This window comes from Crinia signifera, chromosome 2 (genome assembly GCF_055691185.1).
Source record: "Crinia signifera chromosome 2, ASM5569118v1, whole genome shotgun sequence".
NCBI classification, from domain to species: Eukaryota; Metazoa; Chordata; class Amphibia; order Anura; family Myobatrachidae; genus Crinia; species Crinia signifera.
Window position 1 is genome coordinate 59805757 of NC_139218.1, and position 18906 is coordinate 59824662.

Genomic DNA, 18906 nt, shown 5'->3' on the forward strand with positions numbered 1-18906 from the left:
GGCCCCGGGAACAACACGCGACTGGTGTGCAATGTTGCCGGGCCAAATTCCTGGGAAAATTTGCCGGGATTTCAACCCTGCTAGCTAGCGACCAGACCGGGTTACTGGCTGGTGTGAAAGGTATTTACCCAGGTCCGGGCAGCAGGGTATAGACTGCGGGGATCTGGGCAGCGGCGGCTGGGTGCTTTTAGCGCTATTTGCCAGGCAGAGGGGTGGGAAGCGCTGGATTTGAAACCTATTGAAAAGACCGGCCTGGATCGCTCTCGGTCAATCAGTGTCCGGCCAGTCTTTTCAATATGTTTTCAAATCCACCATCGCTTCCCTCCCCGCTGCCTGGCAAATAGCTTGTAGGGCTATTTGCCAGGCAGCGGGGCAGGACGTGCCGCTGAATTTGATAACCTATTGAAAAAGACTGGCCGGACGCTCTCAGCCAATCAATGTCCAGCCAGTCTTTTCAATATGTTTTCAAATCCAGTGCTTCCTGTCCTGCTGTCCGACAAATAGCGCTAGGAGCGCCCAGTCGCCGCTGACCGTATCCCTGGACCCTGCTGCCCCCCTCACACCAGAAAATGCATGGACAAGTTTGATGTGAAAGGGGCCAACCTGGGAATGTCCCTGCTTGGTCCAGGGACCATTTTCCCAGGTAAGTCCCTGCATTTTCTGGTGTGAAAGGGGTATAACTGAAGGGTCAATCTAGACAAGAAAAAGACCATGAAATTCCCCAGTACACCGGATAGGCCAACAAAAGGGACATACATCCTACATGTTGATAGAAATGTAGATGTCTCTGTTGCATACAGTTGCAAAAATATGATAGGCCACAGCAAGGCCCTGTTGGGTCTACACATTATTATTAATATTATTATTATATTAGATTATATTACATTTTATTTAAAGGTTGACACGTGGTTCGCAGCGCAGTACATGTAGCACACATTAGAACAATACCGGGTACACCTAACTAAATATAACAGTTAATGAAAAAGTAAAACAGAGCACAGGTAACAGCAGCACAATTCCCAGTATACAATACAGCTGTGATGTAGGGAAGCAAAGGATTTGTCCAGGGGCAGGCTGTCATGGGTGGAGATGAATGATTGATTGAGATTGACAGAGCTGTAATTGAAGTATTATAGGATAGTAAAATGTTTTTGTAATCGACTGTTATAATATGGTGTATAATCCCTTAAACATTTTTAGGAATCCTATAAATTAAGACGATGTACAATATGTTTTTCAAAGTACTCCTACTGTCGTCAGTCAGCATTCATGCCCAATACCTGAAGTTTTTAGCCTCTGTTCCTGCAAAAGCATCTATAGAAGATGTACATGAGACTGTTTCCATTTGTAAAACCTCATTGTTAAGTTCTTTTTCTGTCAAAATGGCGGAGAGGTTTGAGAGGTTTTAATATGTATTTACTGTTTAATATATATATATTTTTTGTCTGTTCCACCTGCAGTTCCACTGTTGCTCAGCCATCTGAGATGCCGCCGTCTCCACTGGTTTGGGAATAGTTTGGAAGACTTACTACTGAAGGTGTCCTGTAGCTTTCCACTGGAGTCTGGGATTTGCAATTCTGACATTTTGATCATGCTTGTACTGTCATTTTCTTAATTAAGTTTTAACTTATCAACCACTAAATGTAAAATCTATATTCTATTTAAGAGAAAATGGTGTACTAGTGACTTTCAGTCCAATAAGTCGGTGGTTGTATTTTGAACTAATTTAACCCAGAATTGCATATTTTTATGAATTCTAAGAAGTTTTAAGGCTCAGAACAAATTGACTATTGCACCAAATTTTGCGTAATGATTATTTTTTTTTTTTTTTTGTAGAGGTCGGTTTTAAGTTTTTAAGTATTTTATTTATTCCTAATGAGAGATGTGCAAAGCATTTTTTTTATACTGAGCCATTCCTGAAACCCTATTTTTGTGTTGATACAAGCAAACTAGGAGGAATACAAACATTGTCTGTCTGGAAACCAATCATGAGGAACTTCCTAAGAGGAGGAACAGACCACAGGATGGTGATGTCATCTAGTGATCAGACTCGGACACAAGATGGCGTCTTAACCGCACTGTGCTCAAGGACAGCAGTGTGCTTTTATGATATAGTAAAGACAGAAGGTTTGTGGGTAGAATGAGTGCATCTGTGACTAGAGGGAACGGAACTTTTTGCTTTCCTTCCCAATATACATATATAAAAAATATATATATTTAATCTATTTTTCTTAGACTTCCTTTCTTTCTTACCTTGTTAGTCCTGGGCATGCTTCATTACTTATCTGTGTACATAATTCCATTGACAGGCTCATTTGTAAAGGTTCTTTTCAAGTCCTGCTGTATAAAGGTGCGCTTACCGGCACATTTTAGTTATGAATAATTGTTTTTTTTTTTGTGACCCCACCCCCTTTTTTGCACTGGACGGCTCAAAAATGAGGAAAGACAATAAAATGAAAGATGAAAGTAGTAGGAATATATTTTACCTGTGTACTTAGGGGAGAACAGCTGTGAAAGTGTTGAAATGTCACCGTAGAACCTTTTTTTTTTTTTCTTTGAGAACACTGAATATTCTGTGTATATGTACATACAAACTGATGGCCTCTACCTCCCGGAGTTTACAGCTCGGCTTGTTTCACTCCGAATTATTATTTTTAGGTTCAGTGTGCAGACTTTGAAACTTGAATGTTCCTTCCAATTTTTATATGTAAACATTACAATACAATAAAACTGAAGATTGCTTTTCACCTATATCAAGGCATTTTAATGGATTAACCTTGTACTTATTCGGGAATCATCGTTTTGTGAGAAGACAACGGTATTGGTAATCAATTATTAATTGTTCAGTTTTAACATAATTGATCTTTTAGAATGATATTTTAATTCATGAGTGAGCTGGATTGTAAAAAAAAAAAATATATAAGCTTTTGGGAAGTTTGACTTCAATGAAGTAACCTTTGCTGTGAAAGACTGTGTATTGGGATTCCAAAATTAGGAGATGGGATGGTTTCATTCTACTTTTCGTTTTCCTTTCTAAACTGGCTCCTGAATAAAATTTCAACAGATGCATTTCAACAAGGGTGTCTTTAGAGAGCCGAGCTTAACATCAAGCAAACCTTCCTCGATATGGATCTGTAGAAATAAAAGGCTTTATCGTAAGAGTTTGATCATATGAGGCCCTTGATGGACACTTTGTAAAATGTAGATTTGAAGTAAAGTGGTGAAAACATTAAATGTGACAATAAAAAAAAGTTTTGTTTTTTCTTTCTTTGAATTAAAAAAATGCAGTTTCTTACAAAATACACTATTGTACCACGTTATTTTTTGCTTTATTCATGAAACCTAAATACTTTAATGAAATTTTGGTAGTAGCACAAGTAGCAGCCAATAGCCCAGAGTTTCCCAGACACGGCCAATAGTCCAGATTTTAAGGATATACAGTGAGCACAGGGGGACCTCAGTCAATCTTCTTTACCCATCTGGGTTCAAGCATGGATAGTCTTATTACCTAGGGCCAGATGCACTAAGCTTTGGGAGTGATAAACAGCCAGCCAATCAGCTCCTACCTGACATTTTTCAAACACAGTCTATGACATGGCAGGTAGGTTCTGATTGGCTGGCTGTTTATGACTCCCAATTTTATCACTTGTGGAGATTAGTGCATCTGGGCCCTAGACTGTAATGATGGAAACTCTGCAGTAGGAAAATGCATTTGTCATCAAATAGGAACCAGCCCATGGTACCATCCAATAAAGACTGCATTACTCTTTACCCCCTGACCCCAAGTACTGATGAGATCTATTCCTGTACACATTTAGGTATTACCAGCAGATGAGCGATGGGGTGGATGGCTTTCTATAGCATCCAGCGATTGAAATTTGTGCACCCCTCCTATATATTGTTATGGACTTTAAGCTCTGTGCTGTACGTGTTAGACAGGCATTACCATGCAATTCTATAGAGGGGTATGCTATGCAAGGCGAACAGTTGGGATCCTGACGGTCAGACATTGGAATCCCAACTGTTGGAGCTCCAACAGGGGGGCGAGCGCAAAGATGCCCCTTGTGGGGCTCAGTGACTCGTTCCGCTCACCACTGGTTCTATGCTCCCTCTATGGGGGCCGTGGACCTCCACGAGGGAGAATAGCTCCAGTCAGTCTGGTTTAAATATCTTCTTTTTTTTTTCATTCAACAATAGTCTACATTGAATGTTGAACAATGCTAATCTTATTTTAAAGTGGCTCACCATTGGATCTGCTACTAGCGGTATATCTAGACGTTGTTGAGTCAATCTAGATGTTGGACCTGAAAGGGTTCACAGTCAGGATTCGGATGTCAATATAGTGACTGTCACAATCCCGACTGTCATGAGGTCACCTGGCATTCATATACAGTATACAGACTTTAGTCATACTAGTAGCCTCTTCTCTAGAAAACAGGCCCCCTGTTCTTTCAAAAAGTTTTCTGTTGATTTGTAAGGTGCAGTGAATTACACATGGTGCTGTCACACCTTATTGGCTGCCATATTTTGATTAAATGCTTATGGGGGGGGGGGGGGGGAATCCTGTTATGGAGATACAGTGTCTACAAGCTTTGGGTGCTGCTTAATGATTTTAGCTTTTTTTCTGGTTTTTATATTTGCTCCATTTCCGAATTCTAAAGGGGCATATACACGTGTTGAGATGTGCGCTAAACTTTTGTGCGGACTGATTTTAGGGTAGGCAATATTCCTTGAACTTCTCGGTGTCTAGATCACCCATACACACACATAGCTATATGTGCTAAGTGGGAAAAAAATAAGAAACCCATGCACTGAAGATCTACACAGGACCGTTTATTGCCATCGCTATGCGGTTTACACATCGAATGGTTTTTCTACATTCAATGCAGATTCAATCCAAATGCTTGCTCCCGTGTAGTGTAAATCCAATAGAAAAATAGTATGGTCAGGCAAGACTGTAGAGTACAGATCTTTATTACATAGTCAAATCGAATGCATTTTGCGTACCATTCGATTCGACCCCAATCGAATCACAAGCAAAATTGCACTGTCTTTACCCACTATAAGGGTTGTATATTAGTTTATGTAGTATTCACAAAATTACAGCCCCTGGTGCTAGCATGCTGGGGTGTCCAACACAGGGTAAGACCTCCCTGCATGCTGGGTCTCTCCCCCCTGCTAACATAAGAGCACTTTGCTATATAGCGAAGCACTCGCATTTTAAGGATAGCCACTTACTGCACCAATGTGGTGCCATCAAATAAGACCAATGCATCAGACAGTAGTTTCAGGGCTTGCACCTGTGCACGCATAAGCAGATTGCAAAGAATCGCAACATAGCTACACCTTTTTCAAGGTGTGGAGGTGAGGTAAAAGAAGCAGGTATTTTTACCTGCAGATAATTGCCATGAATAAGAGATGTAATCTAAAACCAGAAATGGACCTGGTTTTAGATTACATCTCTGATTCATGGCAGTTATTTGCAGGTATAAGTACCTGCTACTTTTACCTCACCTCCACACCTTGAAAAATGGCCATTTCACCTACATGCAGCAGGAGCCACTGCAGTCATTACATGTGGGGGATAGAGTAGGTGTACTGGAGGAGTGGCACTTTAAGAAAACTTTACTGCTGCAGGCTCCTCCCTCCTCTATCCCCACCCAGACCCCAGTCTTAGAAAAAGTGCCCGGAGGAGTAGGTTCTCTGGGCCTCTTCTCCTCAGGGAGTTAGGTCTTTTTATTTTAATTTTTTGGAAATTTTTATTTTTACTGCTGAACATCAGGCAGACCCCTCCGCAGGGTCTGCCTGCTCCGTGGGACCTGGAGGGGTGCTGGTCGCCACTGCCCGCAGTGCGCCTTCCATGCATCCGGCCACCGGTGCCACCGCATCGGGGACCCGCCGCAGCTGCACGCGGCTCGCGTTACGGGTCCAAGGCCTGGCCACTGCTCCAGGAATGAAGGCAGCATCGCTGCAGGTAAGCGGCGCTATGCGCCGAAATGTGGCCTGAGACGGGCGGGCGCACCCGTTCTCTAATGTTACAGCAGCCGGAGTCCTGACGGCCGCCATTTTGGTGTGCGTCAGTGGGGACAGAATCAGAGCGGAGGCTGTACACAGCGCTCCGCTCTAGCAAAACTACGCGCCGGAGGGAGAGGGAGGGCTGCCGCCCTTTCTCTTTCTCTCTCTCTCTGCCGGCGCCATTGCTGTCCCACCGCAAGGCTGATCTGAGGACATCGTGTACCGCGCTCCAGCGCACGCACTGCAGTCCAGCGCCCCCCTTATCCACTACAGAGAAGGTCTGTAAGTTACTGGGGGATTATTTTTTGTGCACAGTTTACAGAGATTGTGCATAATCTCTGATACAAGGGCGGAAGGCTCCCCCTCCCTATCCTAGCTCAGCTCCGCTGCTCTAGGCATAGTATATCTGTTGCTTACAGTGTGTGCACTTTGTCTATTTGTGTCTGTGTGAGTGTTGTGATTTTAGACTAATCTCATACACTGACAATATGGCAGGAAAAGCTGCCTCAAAGGCTGCTCTTAAGGTTTTTACCTGTAAAGCTTGTAAGGAGCAATTCACCCAGCATATAAAGGGTGTCTCTTTGTGTGAATCTTGTTATAAGGCAAAGCACACACAGGATGTGGAGCCTCAGACACAGACTTCTCAGTCAGATTCTTCTGAACCTTTGTTACAGGATGTGTTGGCTGGGTTGGCTGCAGAATTAGCTGCATCCAGGAAGGACAGGGAGCGTTTACATGCTCACCTCTCCATTATGGGTTCTACTGAACCAGCCTGGGTTAAGACCCTTATGCAGTCTGTGGACTCTTTGTCCAACCCAGTGGCTGGGCCTTCACGCCCTCCACAAAAGCGTCCAAGATCACCCATAGGTTCAATACAGGGAGCTGATATTGATACTGATGGGGATGAGGATTTGGATTTACTTCAGGTAGATGAACCTGAACACATTCAGGATGAGGCGCTACAGCGTGATGATCCTCAGGGGGTAGAGGGCCTGATTCGAGCAGTTCGCACCACACTTAATTTGGTTGAGGAGGATGCTCCTGTTCCTTTGTCCATATTTGGTCGGACACAAAAGCATCAGGTTACCTTCCCTGATTCGGCTGAATTGGATAGACCACTTATTAATGTGTGGAAAACGCCAGACAGAAAATTCCAATTGTCTAGGCGCATGAGACTGCTCTACCCTTTTTCTCCTGAATCTAGGGAAAAATGGGAGACTCCGCCTCCAGCTGATGTTTCGCTGTCCAGGCTCTCCAAGCGAACCACGCTTCCAGTTCCGGCTGCTGTGGCTCTGAAGGAGGCGCCTGACCGTCGTCTTGAGACCACGGTAAAAGCTATTTACACCACGGCAGGGGTTTTACTCAGACCAGCCTTAGCTTCAGCCTGGGTCAGTAAGGCCATGGAGAAATGGGCAGAAGAGCTTGCATTAGGTTTACAGAGCGGTTGGCCCCGTAAAGAGCTGCTACAGCTGGCTCTGTATGTCAAGGATGCAGCTGTCTATACAGGAGAAGCTGCTTCAGATGTAGCTGAGTTGGGGGCTAAAATCTCAGCTTCAGCTGTATTGGCCAGACGTACTATCTGGTTAAGGTCTTGGCAGGCGGAGGCCGACATTAAAAAGGCAGTTGAAGCTTTGCCTTATGCGGAAGATATGTTGTTTGGGCCTGAGCTTGACAAGCTCATTGTTCAAGCTACCGGAGGTAAGTCTACCTTCCTCCCTTTGGCCACTCCCCCACCGAAAAGACAATTTACGGGTCCGTCCTTTCGGGCTTTTAGAGGGGGCGCCTCATTTAGAGGACGTTCCAGGGGAGGCTTTTCGTCCTTTCGAGAGCGTAGAGGCAGAGGTGCCGCAGCCGCAGTTACCTCTACCCGCCGTGCAGAACCCAAGGTTGCAGACAAACCTGTGGCAAGACGGGCTTCCCGCCCATTTGGGGGACCCCAAGGTGGGCGCAAGGTTATCCCTCTTCGAGAACGTCTGGAGGTCTCACTGTCGAGACAGTTGGGTGCTTCAGATTGTGAAACACGGGTACAAACTGGAGTTTGTTCAGGCTCCGCCGAACAGATTTTTTACAACAGGCCTGCCTGCTTTAGCAACAACACAAGCAGCTTTGGTCAGCTCCATTCAAAGTTTTTTACAGGCAGGGGTCATTATACCTGTCCCCAAGCCTCAGGAAAAGCTGGGTTATTACTCAAATCTTTTTCTAGTACCGAAGCCGGACGGTTCGGTAAGACCCATCCTCAATCTGAAGCACCTCAACGATTACATCGTGTACCACAGGTTCAAGATGGAATCCATAAGATCAGTCATTGCAAGCCTGGAGCCAAGGGAGTTTCTTTTATCTCTGGATATAAAGGATGCTTATTTGCATATTCCGATCTGGGAACCACACCATCGGTTCCTCAGGTTTGCTATTCGCAATCAGCACTACCAGTTCAGAGCTCTCCCTTTCGGCCTTTCATCAGCTCCAAGAACCTTTACAAAGGTTATGGCTTGCATGATATCAGCCCTTCGGATTCAGGGGATAACGATTGTGCCCTATCTGGACGATCTACTCCTAAAAGCATCCTCTCCACAAAAGCTACAACAGGATGCCCGGACTACCTGCGACTTCCTGGTTCAGAACGGATGGATCCTGAACTTCAAAAAGTCACAGCTGGAACCAACACAAGTGATCTTGTTCCTGGGTCTGTTGTTCGACACTGTCCAGGAAAGGTTTTTTTTGCCATTGTCCAAGGTCACAGTTATACAGCAGAGGGTTCGTCAGGTTCTGACGCCTCGCAGAGTCTCGGTGCATTTATGCACGAAGCTGTTAGGCCTGATGGTGGCAGCCTTCGAGGCCCTATCTTACGGAAGGTTCCATTCCAGGACCTTCCAAGGCAATCTTCTGGCACAATGGTCGGGGTCCCATCTTCAGATCCACAAGACCATTGTACTCTCCAAAGAAGCTCGACTCTCTTCAGTGGTGGCTGGATACATCCAACCTTACCAAGGGTCGCTCTTTCCAGTCTCAGGTCTGGACTATGGTGACCACAGATGCCAGCCTTCGGGGTTGGGGTGCGGTCACGCTGGGTCACACTTTCCAGGGTCTTTGGACCAGCCAGGAAGCCCGGTTACCCATAAACATCTTGGAATTACGGGCTATCAGGTTGGCACTGGCTCAGGCCCACCCCTTGCTTGTCGGATTGCCGGTAAGGATACAGTCGGACAACATCACGGCAGTATCCTATATCAACTGACAAGGGGGCACCAGGAGCAGGACAGCCATGCGAGAAGTCCGCCCGATTCTGTCCTGGGCAGAGACATACACCACCGGTTTCTCCGCAGTCTTTATTCCAGGAGTGGAAAATTGGGAGGCGGATTACCTCAGCAGGCAGGATCTCCACCCGGGAGAGTGCGGCCTTCATCCGGAGGTTTTCCAACAACTGGTTCAGAGATGGGGGATGCCACAGATAGATCTCATGGCATCCAGACTGAATCACAAACTTCCGCAGTATTGTGCAAGGGCTCAGGATCCAGCGGCTGCTGCAGTGGATGCCCTCTCCATTCCTTGGGACTTCGACCTGGTATAGCTCTTCCCTCCTATTCCGTTACTTCAAAAGGTACTCAAACGGATAAAGAGGGGAGCAGCAGAAGTCATCTTAATCGCTCCAGATTGGCCCAGGCGTCCATGGTACTCCGACCTCAGGGACCTGTTGGTGGAGGACCCATGGCGCCTGCCGCTGCGAGAAGACCTGCTGCAGCAAGGTCCATTCGCCTACCCCGACTTACCTCGTCTACGTTTGACGGCATGGCGGTTGAGGCCGAACTTTTGAAGAGAAGAGGTATACCAGGAACGGTCATTCCTACAATGATTAAAGCAAGGAAGGATGTAACAGCGTCTCACTACCATCGAATATGGAAGTCGTACATCCGCTGGTGCGAGGTCAGGAAGGTGCCTAAGGCAATCTTTTCTCTGGCTAGGCTTCTGGAATTCCTGCAGGCGGGACTTTCGGCAGGTTTGAAACTGGCTTCTCTCAAGGTCCAGGTTTCAGCCCTCTCAGTATTCTTTCATCGCAGGATAGCGCTGATCCCTGAAGTACAAACCTTTTTGAAAGGAGTACTTTGGCTTCAACCACCGTTCACTGCTCCTACGGAACCATGGGATTTATCGGTGGTTCTGGAGTTTTTAAAGTCAGATGTCTTTGAGCCATTGGACACCTCGGATCTCAAATTTCTGACTTGGAAGACGGTGATGCTGCTGGCTTTGGCCTCAGCACGTAGGGTTTCTGAATTAGGAGCCCTATCGTGTAAGTCTCCTTTCCTTACCTTTTACAGGGACCGGGCTGAACTACGTACTAGCAGGAATTTCTTTCCTAAGGTGGTTTCTGCATTTCACGTAAACCAGCCTATTGTTGTACGGGTTCTTCAGGGAGAAGATGCTTCTCTGGATGTAGTCAGAGCCTTACAAGTCTATGTTAGGCGAACCCAACATCTGAGGAAATCTGACTGCCTCTTTGTGCTCTATGATGCACTTAAGAGGGGTTGGCCTGCGTCAAAAAGGACTCTGGCAAGATGGATTTGCTGTACAATTAGGGAAGCCTACTTGTATGCACAAAAGAAAGTACCATCGGGAGTGTCAGCGCACTCCACGAGGTCAGTGAGTACTTCTTGGGCCATGGCGAGAGGTGTCTCCTTGACACAAGTGTGCAAAGCGGCTACCTTTTCGGGATCTAGCACGTTTGCAAAGTTTTATCGTTTTGATACCTTCGCCAGCTCGGCTACGGTTTTTAGTAGGGCAGTGTTACAGGAGCCCCAGAGCTCTCCCGCCCGAACTTAAAAGCTTGGGTATGTATCCCCACATGTAATGACTGCAGTGGCTCCTGCTGCATGTAGGTGAAATAAGGAATTTGGTACTTACCGATAATTCCCTTTCACCGAATCAGCAGGAGACACTGCACGCCCACCCAGCACTGGTTCTCCTGCCATGATGTTAGTGTGGTTTGTGTGTGTGTGAAAGATATACTCTTTCTATTGTTGCAATGTTTGTTGCATAGTTATTGTTACATAGGGAACTTTTCAAAAATCCTATGTGTTCTGTTTTGTTAGTATGTTCACGTTATGTGCATTGTCTACTAACTCTGTTTATGTTTTAGCTCCGTTCCCTACCGGGCTGGCCCTGGTCTCTCTTCTCCTCTCGGACACAGTTTTTCTGAGACTGGGGTCTGGGTGGGGATAGAGGAGGGAGGAGCCTGCAGCAGTAAAGTTTTCTTAAAGTGCCACTCCTCCAGTACACCTACTCTATCCCCCACATGTAATGACTGCAGTGTCTCCTGATGATTCGGTGAAAGGGAATTATCGGTAAGTACCAAATTCCTTATTTTAGGTCCTGAAATGCATTGGTCAGTGGAGGACACATCTGACATTGTTGTTGAGACCTGCTGCAAGTTATTCCAGCCATTTTCTTGGTTCTTATATGTGTATACGGGGAACCTCGATAGTGTCCAATTTTCAGGGTGTTTCTTGTTTTTTAATTCATGTTCAATGTTGTTTTTTATGTCATCTCAATAAATATCTTTGTACGGATGATCCATCTACACCTGTGTTGGTCTTGGACCCCTCGTTTGAAGTATGTGCAAAGATACCTTTCATTGCATATAGGGCTTTGTCCCTAGGTGAGTCCTGTATACAAGGGAAAGCTATCTGGGGATTGTCATTTTACCAGCATTGACACCGAAGACCAAAGAAACCTATATGTGTATATAGGGCACCTCTAGAAAGGTCAGTTTGGGAATAATTCCCAAGTGCAGTCACGGTCGTTATATTTAGATATTGGAGTTGGTCTTAGGAAGTGGATTATTCACCATCCTGTTAAGAAACCACTATGTGAATATAGGGCTCTGACCAAAGGTCCGTTACAAACCTCTAAATCCATTGACTGGACAGAGGCGAAGGTATATAATATTTCACTGCACACCCTGAATATTATTTTGATTTGTGTCCATCTAGTGACTGTATACTATTCCGGATGGCTGCAAAGACATTTACCACCAGTCTCTTCACCCTTGGTATAATTGACATACATGTTTTTGACAACAGCTGTAAACATGATCATTGCTTAACTTATGAATAGTCAGACATGTCCATTGATGTATGTAGAAATTAATAAAATACTCAGGTGAGTAAATTTGAACCTGACTGAAACAATGAGACGGGATTGGCTTCCCTAATGAGGGGTGAGAACTTTGGGTGGTAGCAGTCCTATTAAGGATATGGCGGAGAAAATCTAGGAGGGCTCTTGACATAACAGGCATTGGTTAAGAACTTGTGGACAACAATATAGTCAATATGATGGACTAGTAAGCCCGCTCTAAGCAAAAGCTTCGAAAGCTAGTCTGCTACCTTCTGTGTTTGTGCAGGTGTGAGAAAGAGATGTACAGTAGTTTCGCTCTCTGCCAGCAGATGGCAGTGTTTCAAAGACTCACGGACAGTAGACATATATGGCATATCATCTATATAAGCCAGAACTTCCAAAAAGCAGTCCTCAAGGCACTCTAATGGTTCATGTTTTAAAGCAGGCATGTCCAACGTTGGCCGTCCAGATGTTGTGAAACTACACATCCCAGCATGCTTTGCCACAGTTTTGCTATTAGAGAATGCTAAAACTATTGCAAAGCATGCTGGGATGTGTTGTTTCAAAACATCTGGAGGGCCAATGTTGGACGTGCCTATTTTAAAGATATCAACGACTGAGCACAAATAGTTAAATCAAATTTGACTGAGGTACTAAGTAAGTCACCTGTGGCCAAGCATGGATTTACTTCCAACCTGTTACGTTGGGTGCATTGAGGACTGTGTTTGGGAACCTCTGCTATAATATATGAAGGTCAGATTTGTAGGCTGGGTACACACCTATAGATATATAAGCAGATCAATTGAACTACAGATCTCTCTCTATGCAGACACAGGGCCCAATCAGCCGACTCTGATGTCACAACTGGGCAAGCGCATTACTTTTTCATATTTTAATTCATGAGGGTATAAAAATGCAAAATATTCTGTAAAAATTTGATTGTGTTAGTGGGGCCGATTCAGACCTCACTGCGGCCTGAATTTGACCGATCTCCCAATAGTAGGGATCTGCTCATGCCCATTGTCTTTAATGCACATGTGCAGGCCATGGCTGCGAGCGCCTTTGGCAAATTTCTTCCTTGCCGCAGCCTTACTGATGGGGTGTTTCAGGGTGGACCCCCAGCATTTCATGGGTGTACCCACAAAAACAGGCGCACCTATCAAAACGCTGGGCAGGCCTGTCGGAATGAAGGCGTTACCCTGCCTGCTCAGGAAAGGTGCATGACCTCGATGCCTGCCCTGATTTCGTGTCCATACAAGCAGTCACCGAGGTTCTCCTGGGTCTTGCGGTGGATGTGAGCGACGGCCAGGAGAGGAAAAATCCATAGACGATAGGTAACCATCAAAAGCTTTCTCCTCTGTGCAGATGCTAGCGAATGGATGTGTACCCAATCACCTGGATCCTGGATTACCTTACTAACCGCCCACAGTATGTGAGGACCAGCGAGTGCCATTCTGATACTATTAGTTGTAGTACAGGGGCACCTCAGGGAACGGTTTTGGCACCATTTCTCTTTACCCTCTATACTGCAGATTTCACATATAATTCATCAACCTGTCATCTACAAAAGTTCTCTGATGACTCTGCTATTGTGGGCCTTATTGTAGATGACGAAGATAGGGAGTACAGAGAACTTGTGCAGAACTTTGCTACTTGGTGTCAGGGGAACCATCTTCAACTCAATACGAGGAAGACTAGGGAGTTGGTAGTTGATTTCAGGAAACGTCAGCATACCCCCCCAACTCCTGTGAGTATTTAGGGAATGGATGAGATCGTAAGAACTTACAAGTATCTGGGTTTTCATCTGAACAATAAATTGGACTGGACTGATAATTCTGCTGCTTTGTATAGGAAAGGGCAGAGTAGACTTTATCTGCTGAGGAGACTGAGGTCCTTTGGAGTGCAGGGAGCGCTCCTGAAGACCTTCTTCATCTGTGTAGTGGCATCGGCCATATTCTATGGAGTGGTCTGCTGGGCAGCAGTGTTTCAACAGCCGACAATAAGAGACTTAACAGGCTGGTAAGGAAGGCCAGTTCTGTCCTAGGAATGCCTTTGGATTCTGTAGAGATTGTGGGTGAGAGGAGAATGATCAGCAAGATAACATCATTATTGGATAATGCTTCACACCCTCTCAAAAATATTTTGACGGATCTGTGTAGAACTTTCAGTGATAGGTTGCTTCACCCTCGATGTTCAACGGAGAGGTACCGCAGGTCTTTTCTACCTGCTGCAATCAGAATGTACAACTGTCATGGTCTGTAGAGACCTACATGTTCTTCGATTCTAGATTTATATTGTTTGGACTTATCTTATTTGCTATTTTCACCCTTATCTGTACTTGAACCTTGCTGTAACAATTGTAAATTTCTCCATTGTGAGACGAATAAAGGAATTCTATCTATCTAATTCTATCTATACACATCCATTCGCAGCCCTACACATGGGCTCGGGCGGGGGGTGCGTTAATCTGCTCGCTGGGCTCCAAACACATGCAGCCCATGTCAAGATTTTCACTAATTGCTTTGCTAATGAACAGATACAGGCAGCTTCTCACATGGATGCAGACAGCAATGAAAATATGCGTAATGCAAAAGTGCTAAAGAAAATGTGAATCAAAACCAAAGGTATCGGTTGGTTGTCAGTGTTATGTGGATATCATTCTGCTCTAAAACCTATTTTACGCCATTTCATAGCTACACAAATATACCTTCATCTATAAGGAACCTTTTTTGTGCCAAGGGCTGTTAGTATGGGGGGAAAAATCCTTCGGGGGCCATATGTAAAAATTTATTTTTCAAATTGTCCTGCTGCAGCCATCCCACGCTCCGGCGACTGCCGCTGAATAGGACTGACAGTCTCCAGGTGCTGTTGATTAATAGGAATCTCGTGATAACTACCGACCTCTCGTGAGAATTCCTCTGTACTTGACTCCCGGCAAAGCCGCCAGGCGGGTGGGTGGGCCTGAGCACAGAAGCTTCTGTATACACCTCCAATATGGGACAGAGTGCTGCTTTCATTTCCCAGCACTTTACCAAGTATAGTAGCTCTTACTAACTGCTTAGGGGATCATCCACATTTGGATATAAGCAGGGGGCGTAACTAGATATTTGTAGGCCCCATAGCAAAACTCATGACTCATGATAGGCAGTCATATGGTCGACCACTAATGATAGACAGTCACAAGGTCAAAAGGTCGACAGGTAAAAGATCAACATGGTTATATGGTCGACATGATAAAAGGTTGACATCCAAAAGGTTGACACAAGTTTTTAATGTTTTTAGGGTGTCTGTCGACATGGACACTAAGTGTACCACGTCCCCTCGCATGGCTGGCTGCGCTCATAATGCGTCAGGCTCGGCACCTCACTGAGCTCGGCGCACTATTTTATTCTCCCTCCATGCCCTAGTGACCGTATTCACAATCATCCCATACTTGCCTACCCTCCCAGAATGGCCGAGAGGGTCTTGAAAATCGGGTCCCCCGGGAAGAGGGGCAAGTCTCCCCCAGAATTTTACGTCATTTCAGCCCCTCCATCCACGGAACCGCAAATTGTTGCTGTTGCCAGTCATGGGGCGGGGCTTATTGACATCATCCTCGCCCTGCCCCCAAAATGTAGCCTCTTCCCACCCCCCTCTCACTCCTCTCTGGGAGAAGTTTGAAGAAATTGGCATGAATCACCCAAACATGTGCTGCCCCAAGGCACGTGCCTAATGAGAAATTTGGCACTGCTGATGGTGTGTGACATTATAAGCATACAGATTGTGCGGTTATCAAACATTCAGCAAAACCTAACTAGACTTTAAATGATATTTTTATGAAGGGACTTGATAAACAGTTATTGTGAAGCCAAAGTTCACCCTCTGACCATGAACTGTGCCCACAGCCTTTCAAATATATCTCCAGGCATGTGGCATAATGAATGATTAGGAGACCTTGAAATGTTTGCACAGTAGATCATTGAAAGTTGATCCACGTAAGTGGTTAAAAAGTAACTAACTTCCCCAAGTTATATATGACTATTGCCTTTTAATATTTTAAAAAAAATTTATCTTTATAATAGAAATAAACATAAATGTAACTGCAGTTCAGCTGCCAGGCTGTAACACAGAAAGGAAAATATATGTTATTAGTGTATCCGAGGGAAGCAGGCAGCAGTGATAGTGTCATGAAGAGAACACGGCAGCTCCAGAGCTGACTGAAGGGAAACCGTAACCAGGCATGTCCAAACTCTAGCCCCCCAGCTGTTGTGAAACCACACATCCCAGCATGCCTTGCCCTAGGTTTAGCATTCCCTAATAGCAAAACTGTGGCAAGGCATGATGGGACTTGTAGTTTCACAACAGCTCGAGTGCAATAGTTTGGACATGCATGCAGTGGCGTAACTATAATACATGCGCCCCCCCCCCCCCCCCCGCTTATAATTTGGCAGTGCCCCCCGGCCGCCCATCCCCCCCCCCACCCTCCATGCCCCCCCATGCCTCACCTCTCCCGCCCAGCAGCAGGGACCCGCATAACTTGTCATCGGTGCAGTCCCGGCTCCCCTCCTGGCTTCTGCTATGAAAAATGGACCATCACAAATTGGCAGACATTTTATGATGGTCCATCCGTCCGTCCGTAGCCAGGAGGGGAGCCAGGGCCGCAACGAATACCACTAAATCTGCGGGTCTGTGGCGGAGGCAGCAGAGGCAGCGTTACAATAGCCCTGCAGCCCCCCGGCACCTGCACTTACACTGCCTCCCCGCTACTGCTATTGTTACGCCACTGCATGCATGCCCTAATTCTTGCTGGTTTTACTTGTGTTAATTACAGCTGAAAATGGGGAAATCTGCCTGTTCCTCAAAAAACTAATGTTGGATAACCATATAGAAGTCTACTAGTGGTCTCTAAAAGTATTTGGGGTTCTTGACCTGTTATAAATGGCTGTTTTTAAACAAACAAATTAAAGCACACCCCCCCCCCCCCCCCCCCCCCAAAAAAAAAAACCTCTACTTATATTAGGGGTACATACAAATGCCTGTAAGCCAATCTTCAAAACACAACTCTAAAGCTGGATACATATCTACAGATTTATCTGTCCAATCTGTCTGGCGGAAACAAAAATCTGGTAATGTAAAGCCACATACTGCACACACACTGTACACACCTGAACAAATCAGGCCAATTTATTTGTCTTTGAGGCGCCTGGAGATCTGTCAGTATTTTTTGTATGATATTGCTCACAATATTGCCTAGTGTGTACACTCAATATAGCGAACAATGCATGTACCCGTGTGTCATTAATGACCCCCTCCCATATTCAGCCATGGCTGACGCTCCCTTTTCCACCCAATATCAGCAAGTGTGTATGCACTTGCCAATGGCGCCACTCCCCCGGGTTCCCACCTCCGCCAATAACGGTGTTGCTGGGGACTTGGTGTTGAGGCTTATGGGAGCATATCACAATCAGTCATTGCTCCCAAACACTGAAAAAATGGACAAAAACGATTGTCTGTATTTGGAGCAAATGGTTGTCATTTATCCCGTACATTACCAGATACATTGGACAGATAAATCTCTCTGTGTGTATCCAGCTTCACATTCACCTGCAATTATAAAAGCACCCATCTTACTCATACAGCACCCCCATATCCCTAACACACATCAATTAACCAATTTTCCTGTATTTTGCAATTTTTTTTTACCCAAGAATGGTATTCCTATTAGACAAATCAACATAATAACATAATTCTATGTGGTTAATTAATCATTAGGAAGGGTGGCACAGTGGTTCTAACTAAAGTCCTGACATCTTTCTCTTAAAATAGTGATTGAACCAGAAATTGATCTACTGTAAATCTAATGGAAAATTGCCTGTTAACTTTTCACCTGCAAATTGAATTGGCCGATAACCACTTTTCACTTGAAAATCACCTGCAATTGAATTCTCCCTTTGTTTTGTGGTCTGCAAAGTTGGCAGAGAGACACTGAACGGCGGAATCATACAATAGCTAATACCCCGTTTACACTCGCAGAGGCGGGTCATAACCGGGAATGTGTTCCCAGGACTTTACCCAGGAATGTACCCTGTCACACTGCACTCAGACCTGGGATTGACCCGCTACAGCCCCATTTACACTGATCCCGGGAAATCCCTGCAAATATATATGCATGTCATTAGAAATGGACTCAGGGCTCTGAAAGATGACATCAGCATTTGTGAGCCCAAGAAAGCTCCAATCAGCAGATTTTTTAAAGTCCCATGTACCCAATCCCGGGTACGGGAGGACCCCTCACACTGACCGCATCCCGGGTCGATTCTGGAATCTACCCAGGTCATGATCTTCATTCCGGGATATTCTTTCAAGACCCTTTCACACTGAGCTAAATCCTGGGTTGATGCGCGTTCATGTGAAAAAACCCCGGATATTTTTGCAAGTATGAAAGCGGTATTAGTGATGCAGAAAAGGTGGTGCCGGGACACGGAGCATAGCTCCGCCACGACACCCGCGAAGCCCCGCCCCCGTGTTTTGATTGGCCCACAGGCCAATCAAACACAATGGATGCCCATTGATATGTAAAAATATTGATGGTCATCCATTGCATAGTTTAGCACTATCGATGGCCAGTTGAAGAATTGCCATTGATGGCAACCAACGATGGCAATGGCAACGATGGCCATCACTACTACCACCCATTGAAACCTAGATGGTGCTTCTAAGATGATGGATAGACTGCTATTTTTGCAAGTGGGATCTTATATCTGTGTTCAGATCTTTTATTGATTCAAAGTAAAGGTCCATACA

At 45.4% G+C, this 18906-nt stretch overlaps 1 protein-coding gene across 1 annotated transcript in view; it reads left to right on the forward strand.

The window, feature by feature from the left end:
• Positions 1 to 3302, forward strand: part of NLK (nemo like kinase) — a 159197-nt gene extending 155895 nt beyond the window's left edge. Inside the window, exon 11 of the mRNA XM_083172211.1 lies at positions 1461 to 3302. Coding sequence (XP_083028337.1) covers positions 1461 to 1515 — 55 coding nt within the window. The 3' untranslated portion in view covers positions 1516 to 3302. The remainder of the gene's footprint in view (positions 1 to 1460) is intronic.
• The last annotated feature ends 15604 nt before the right edge of the window (positions 3303 to 18906 follow it).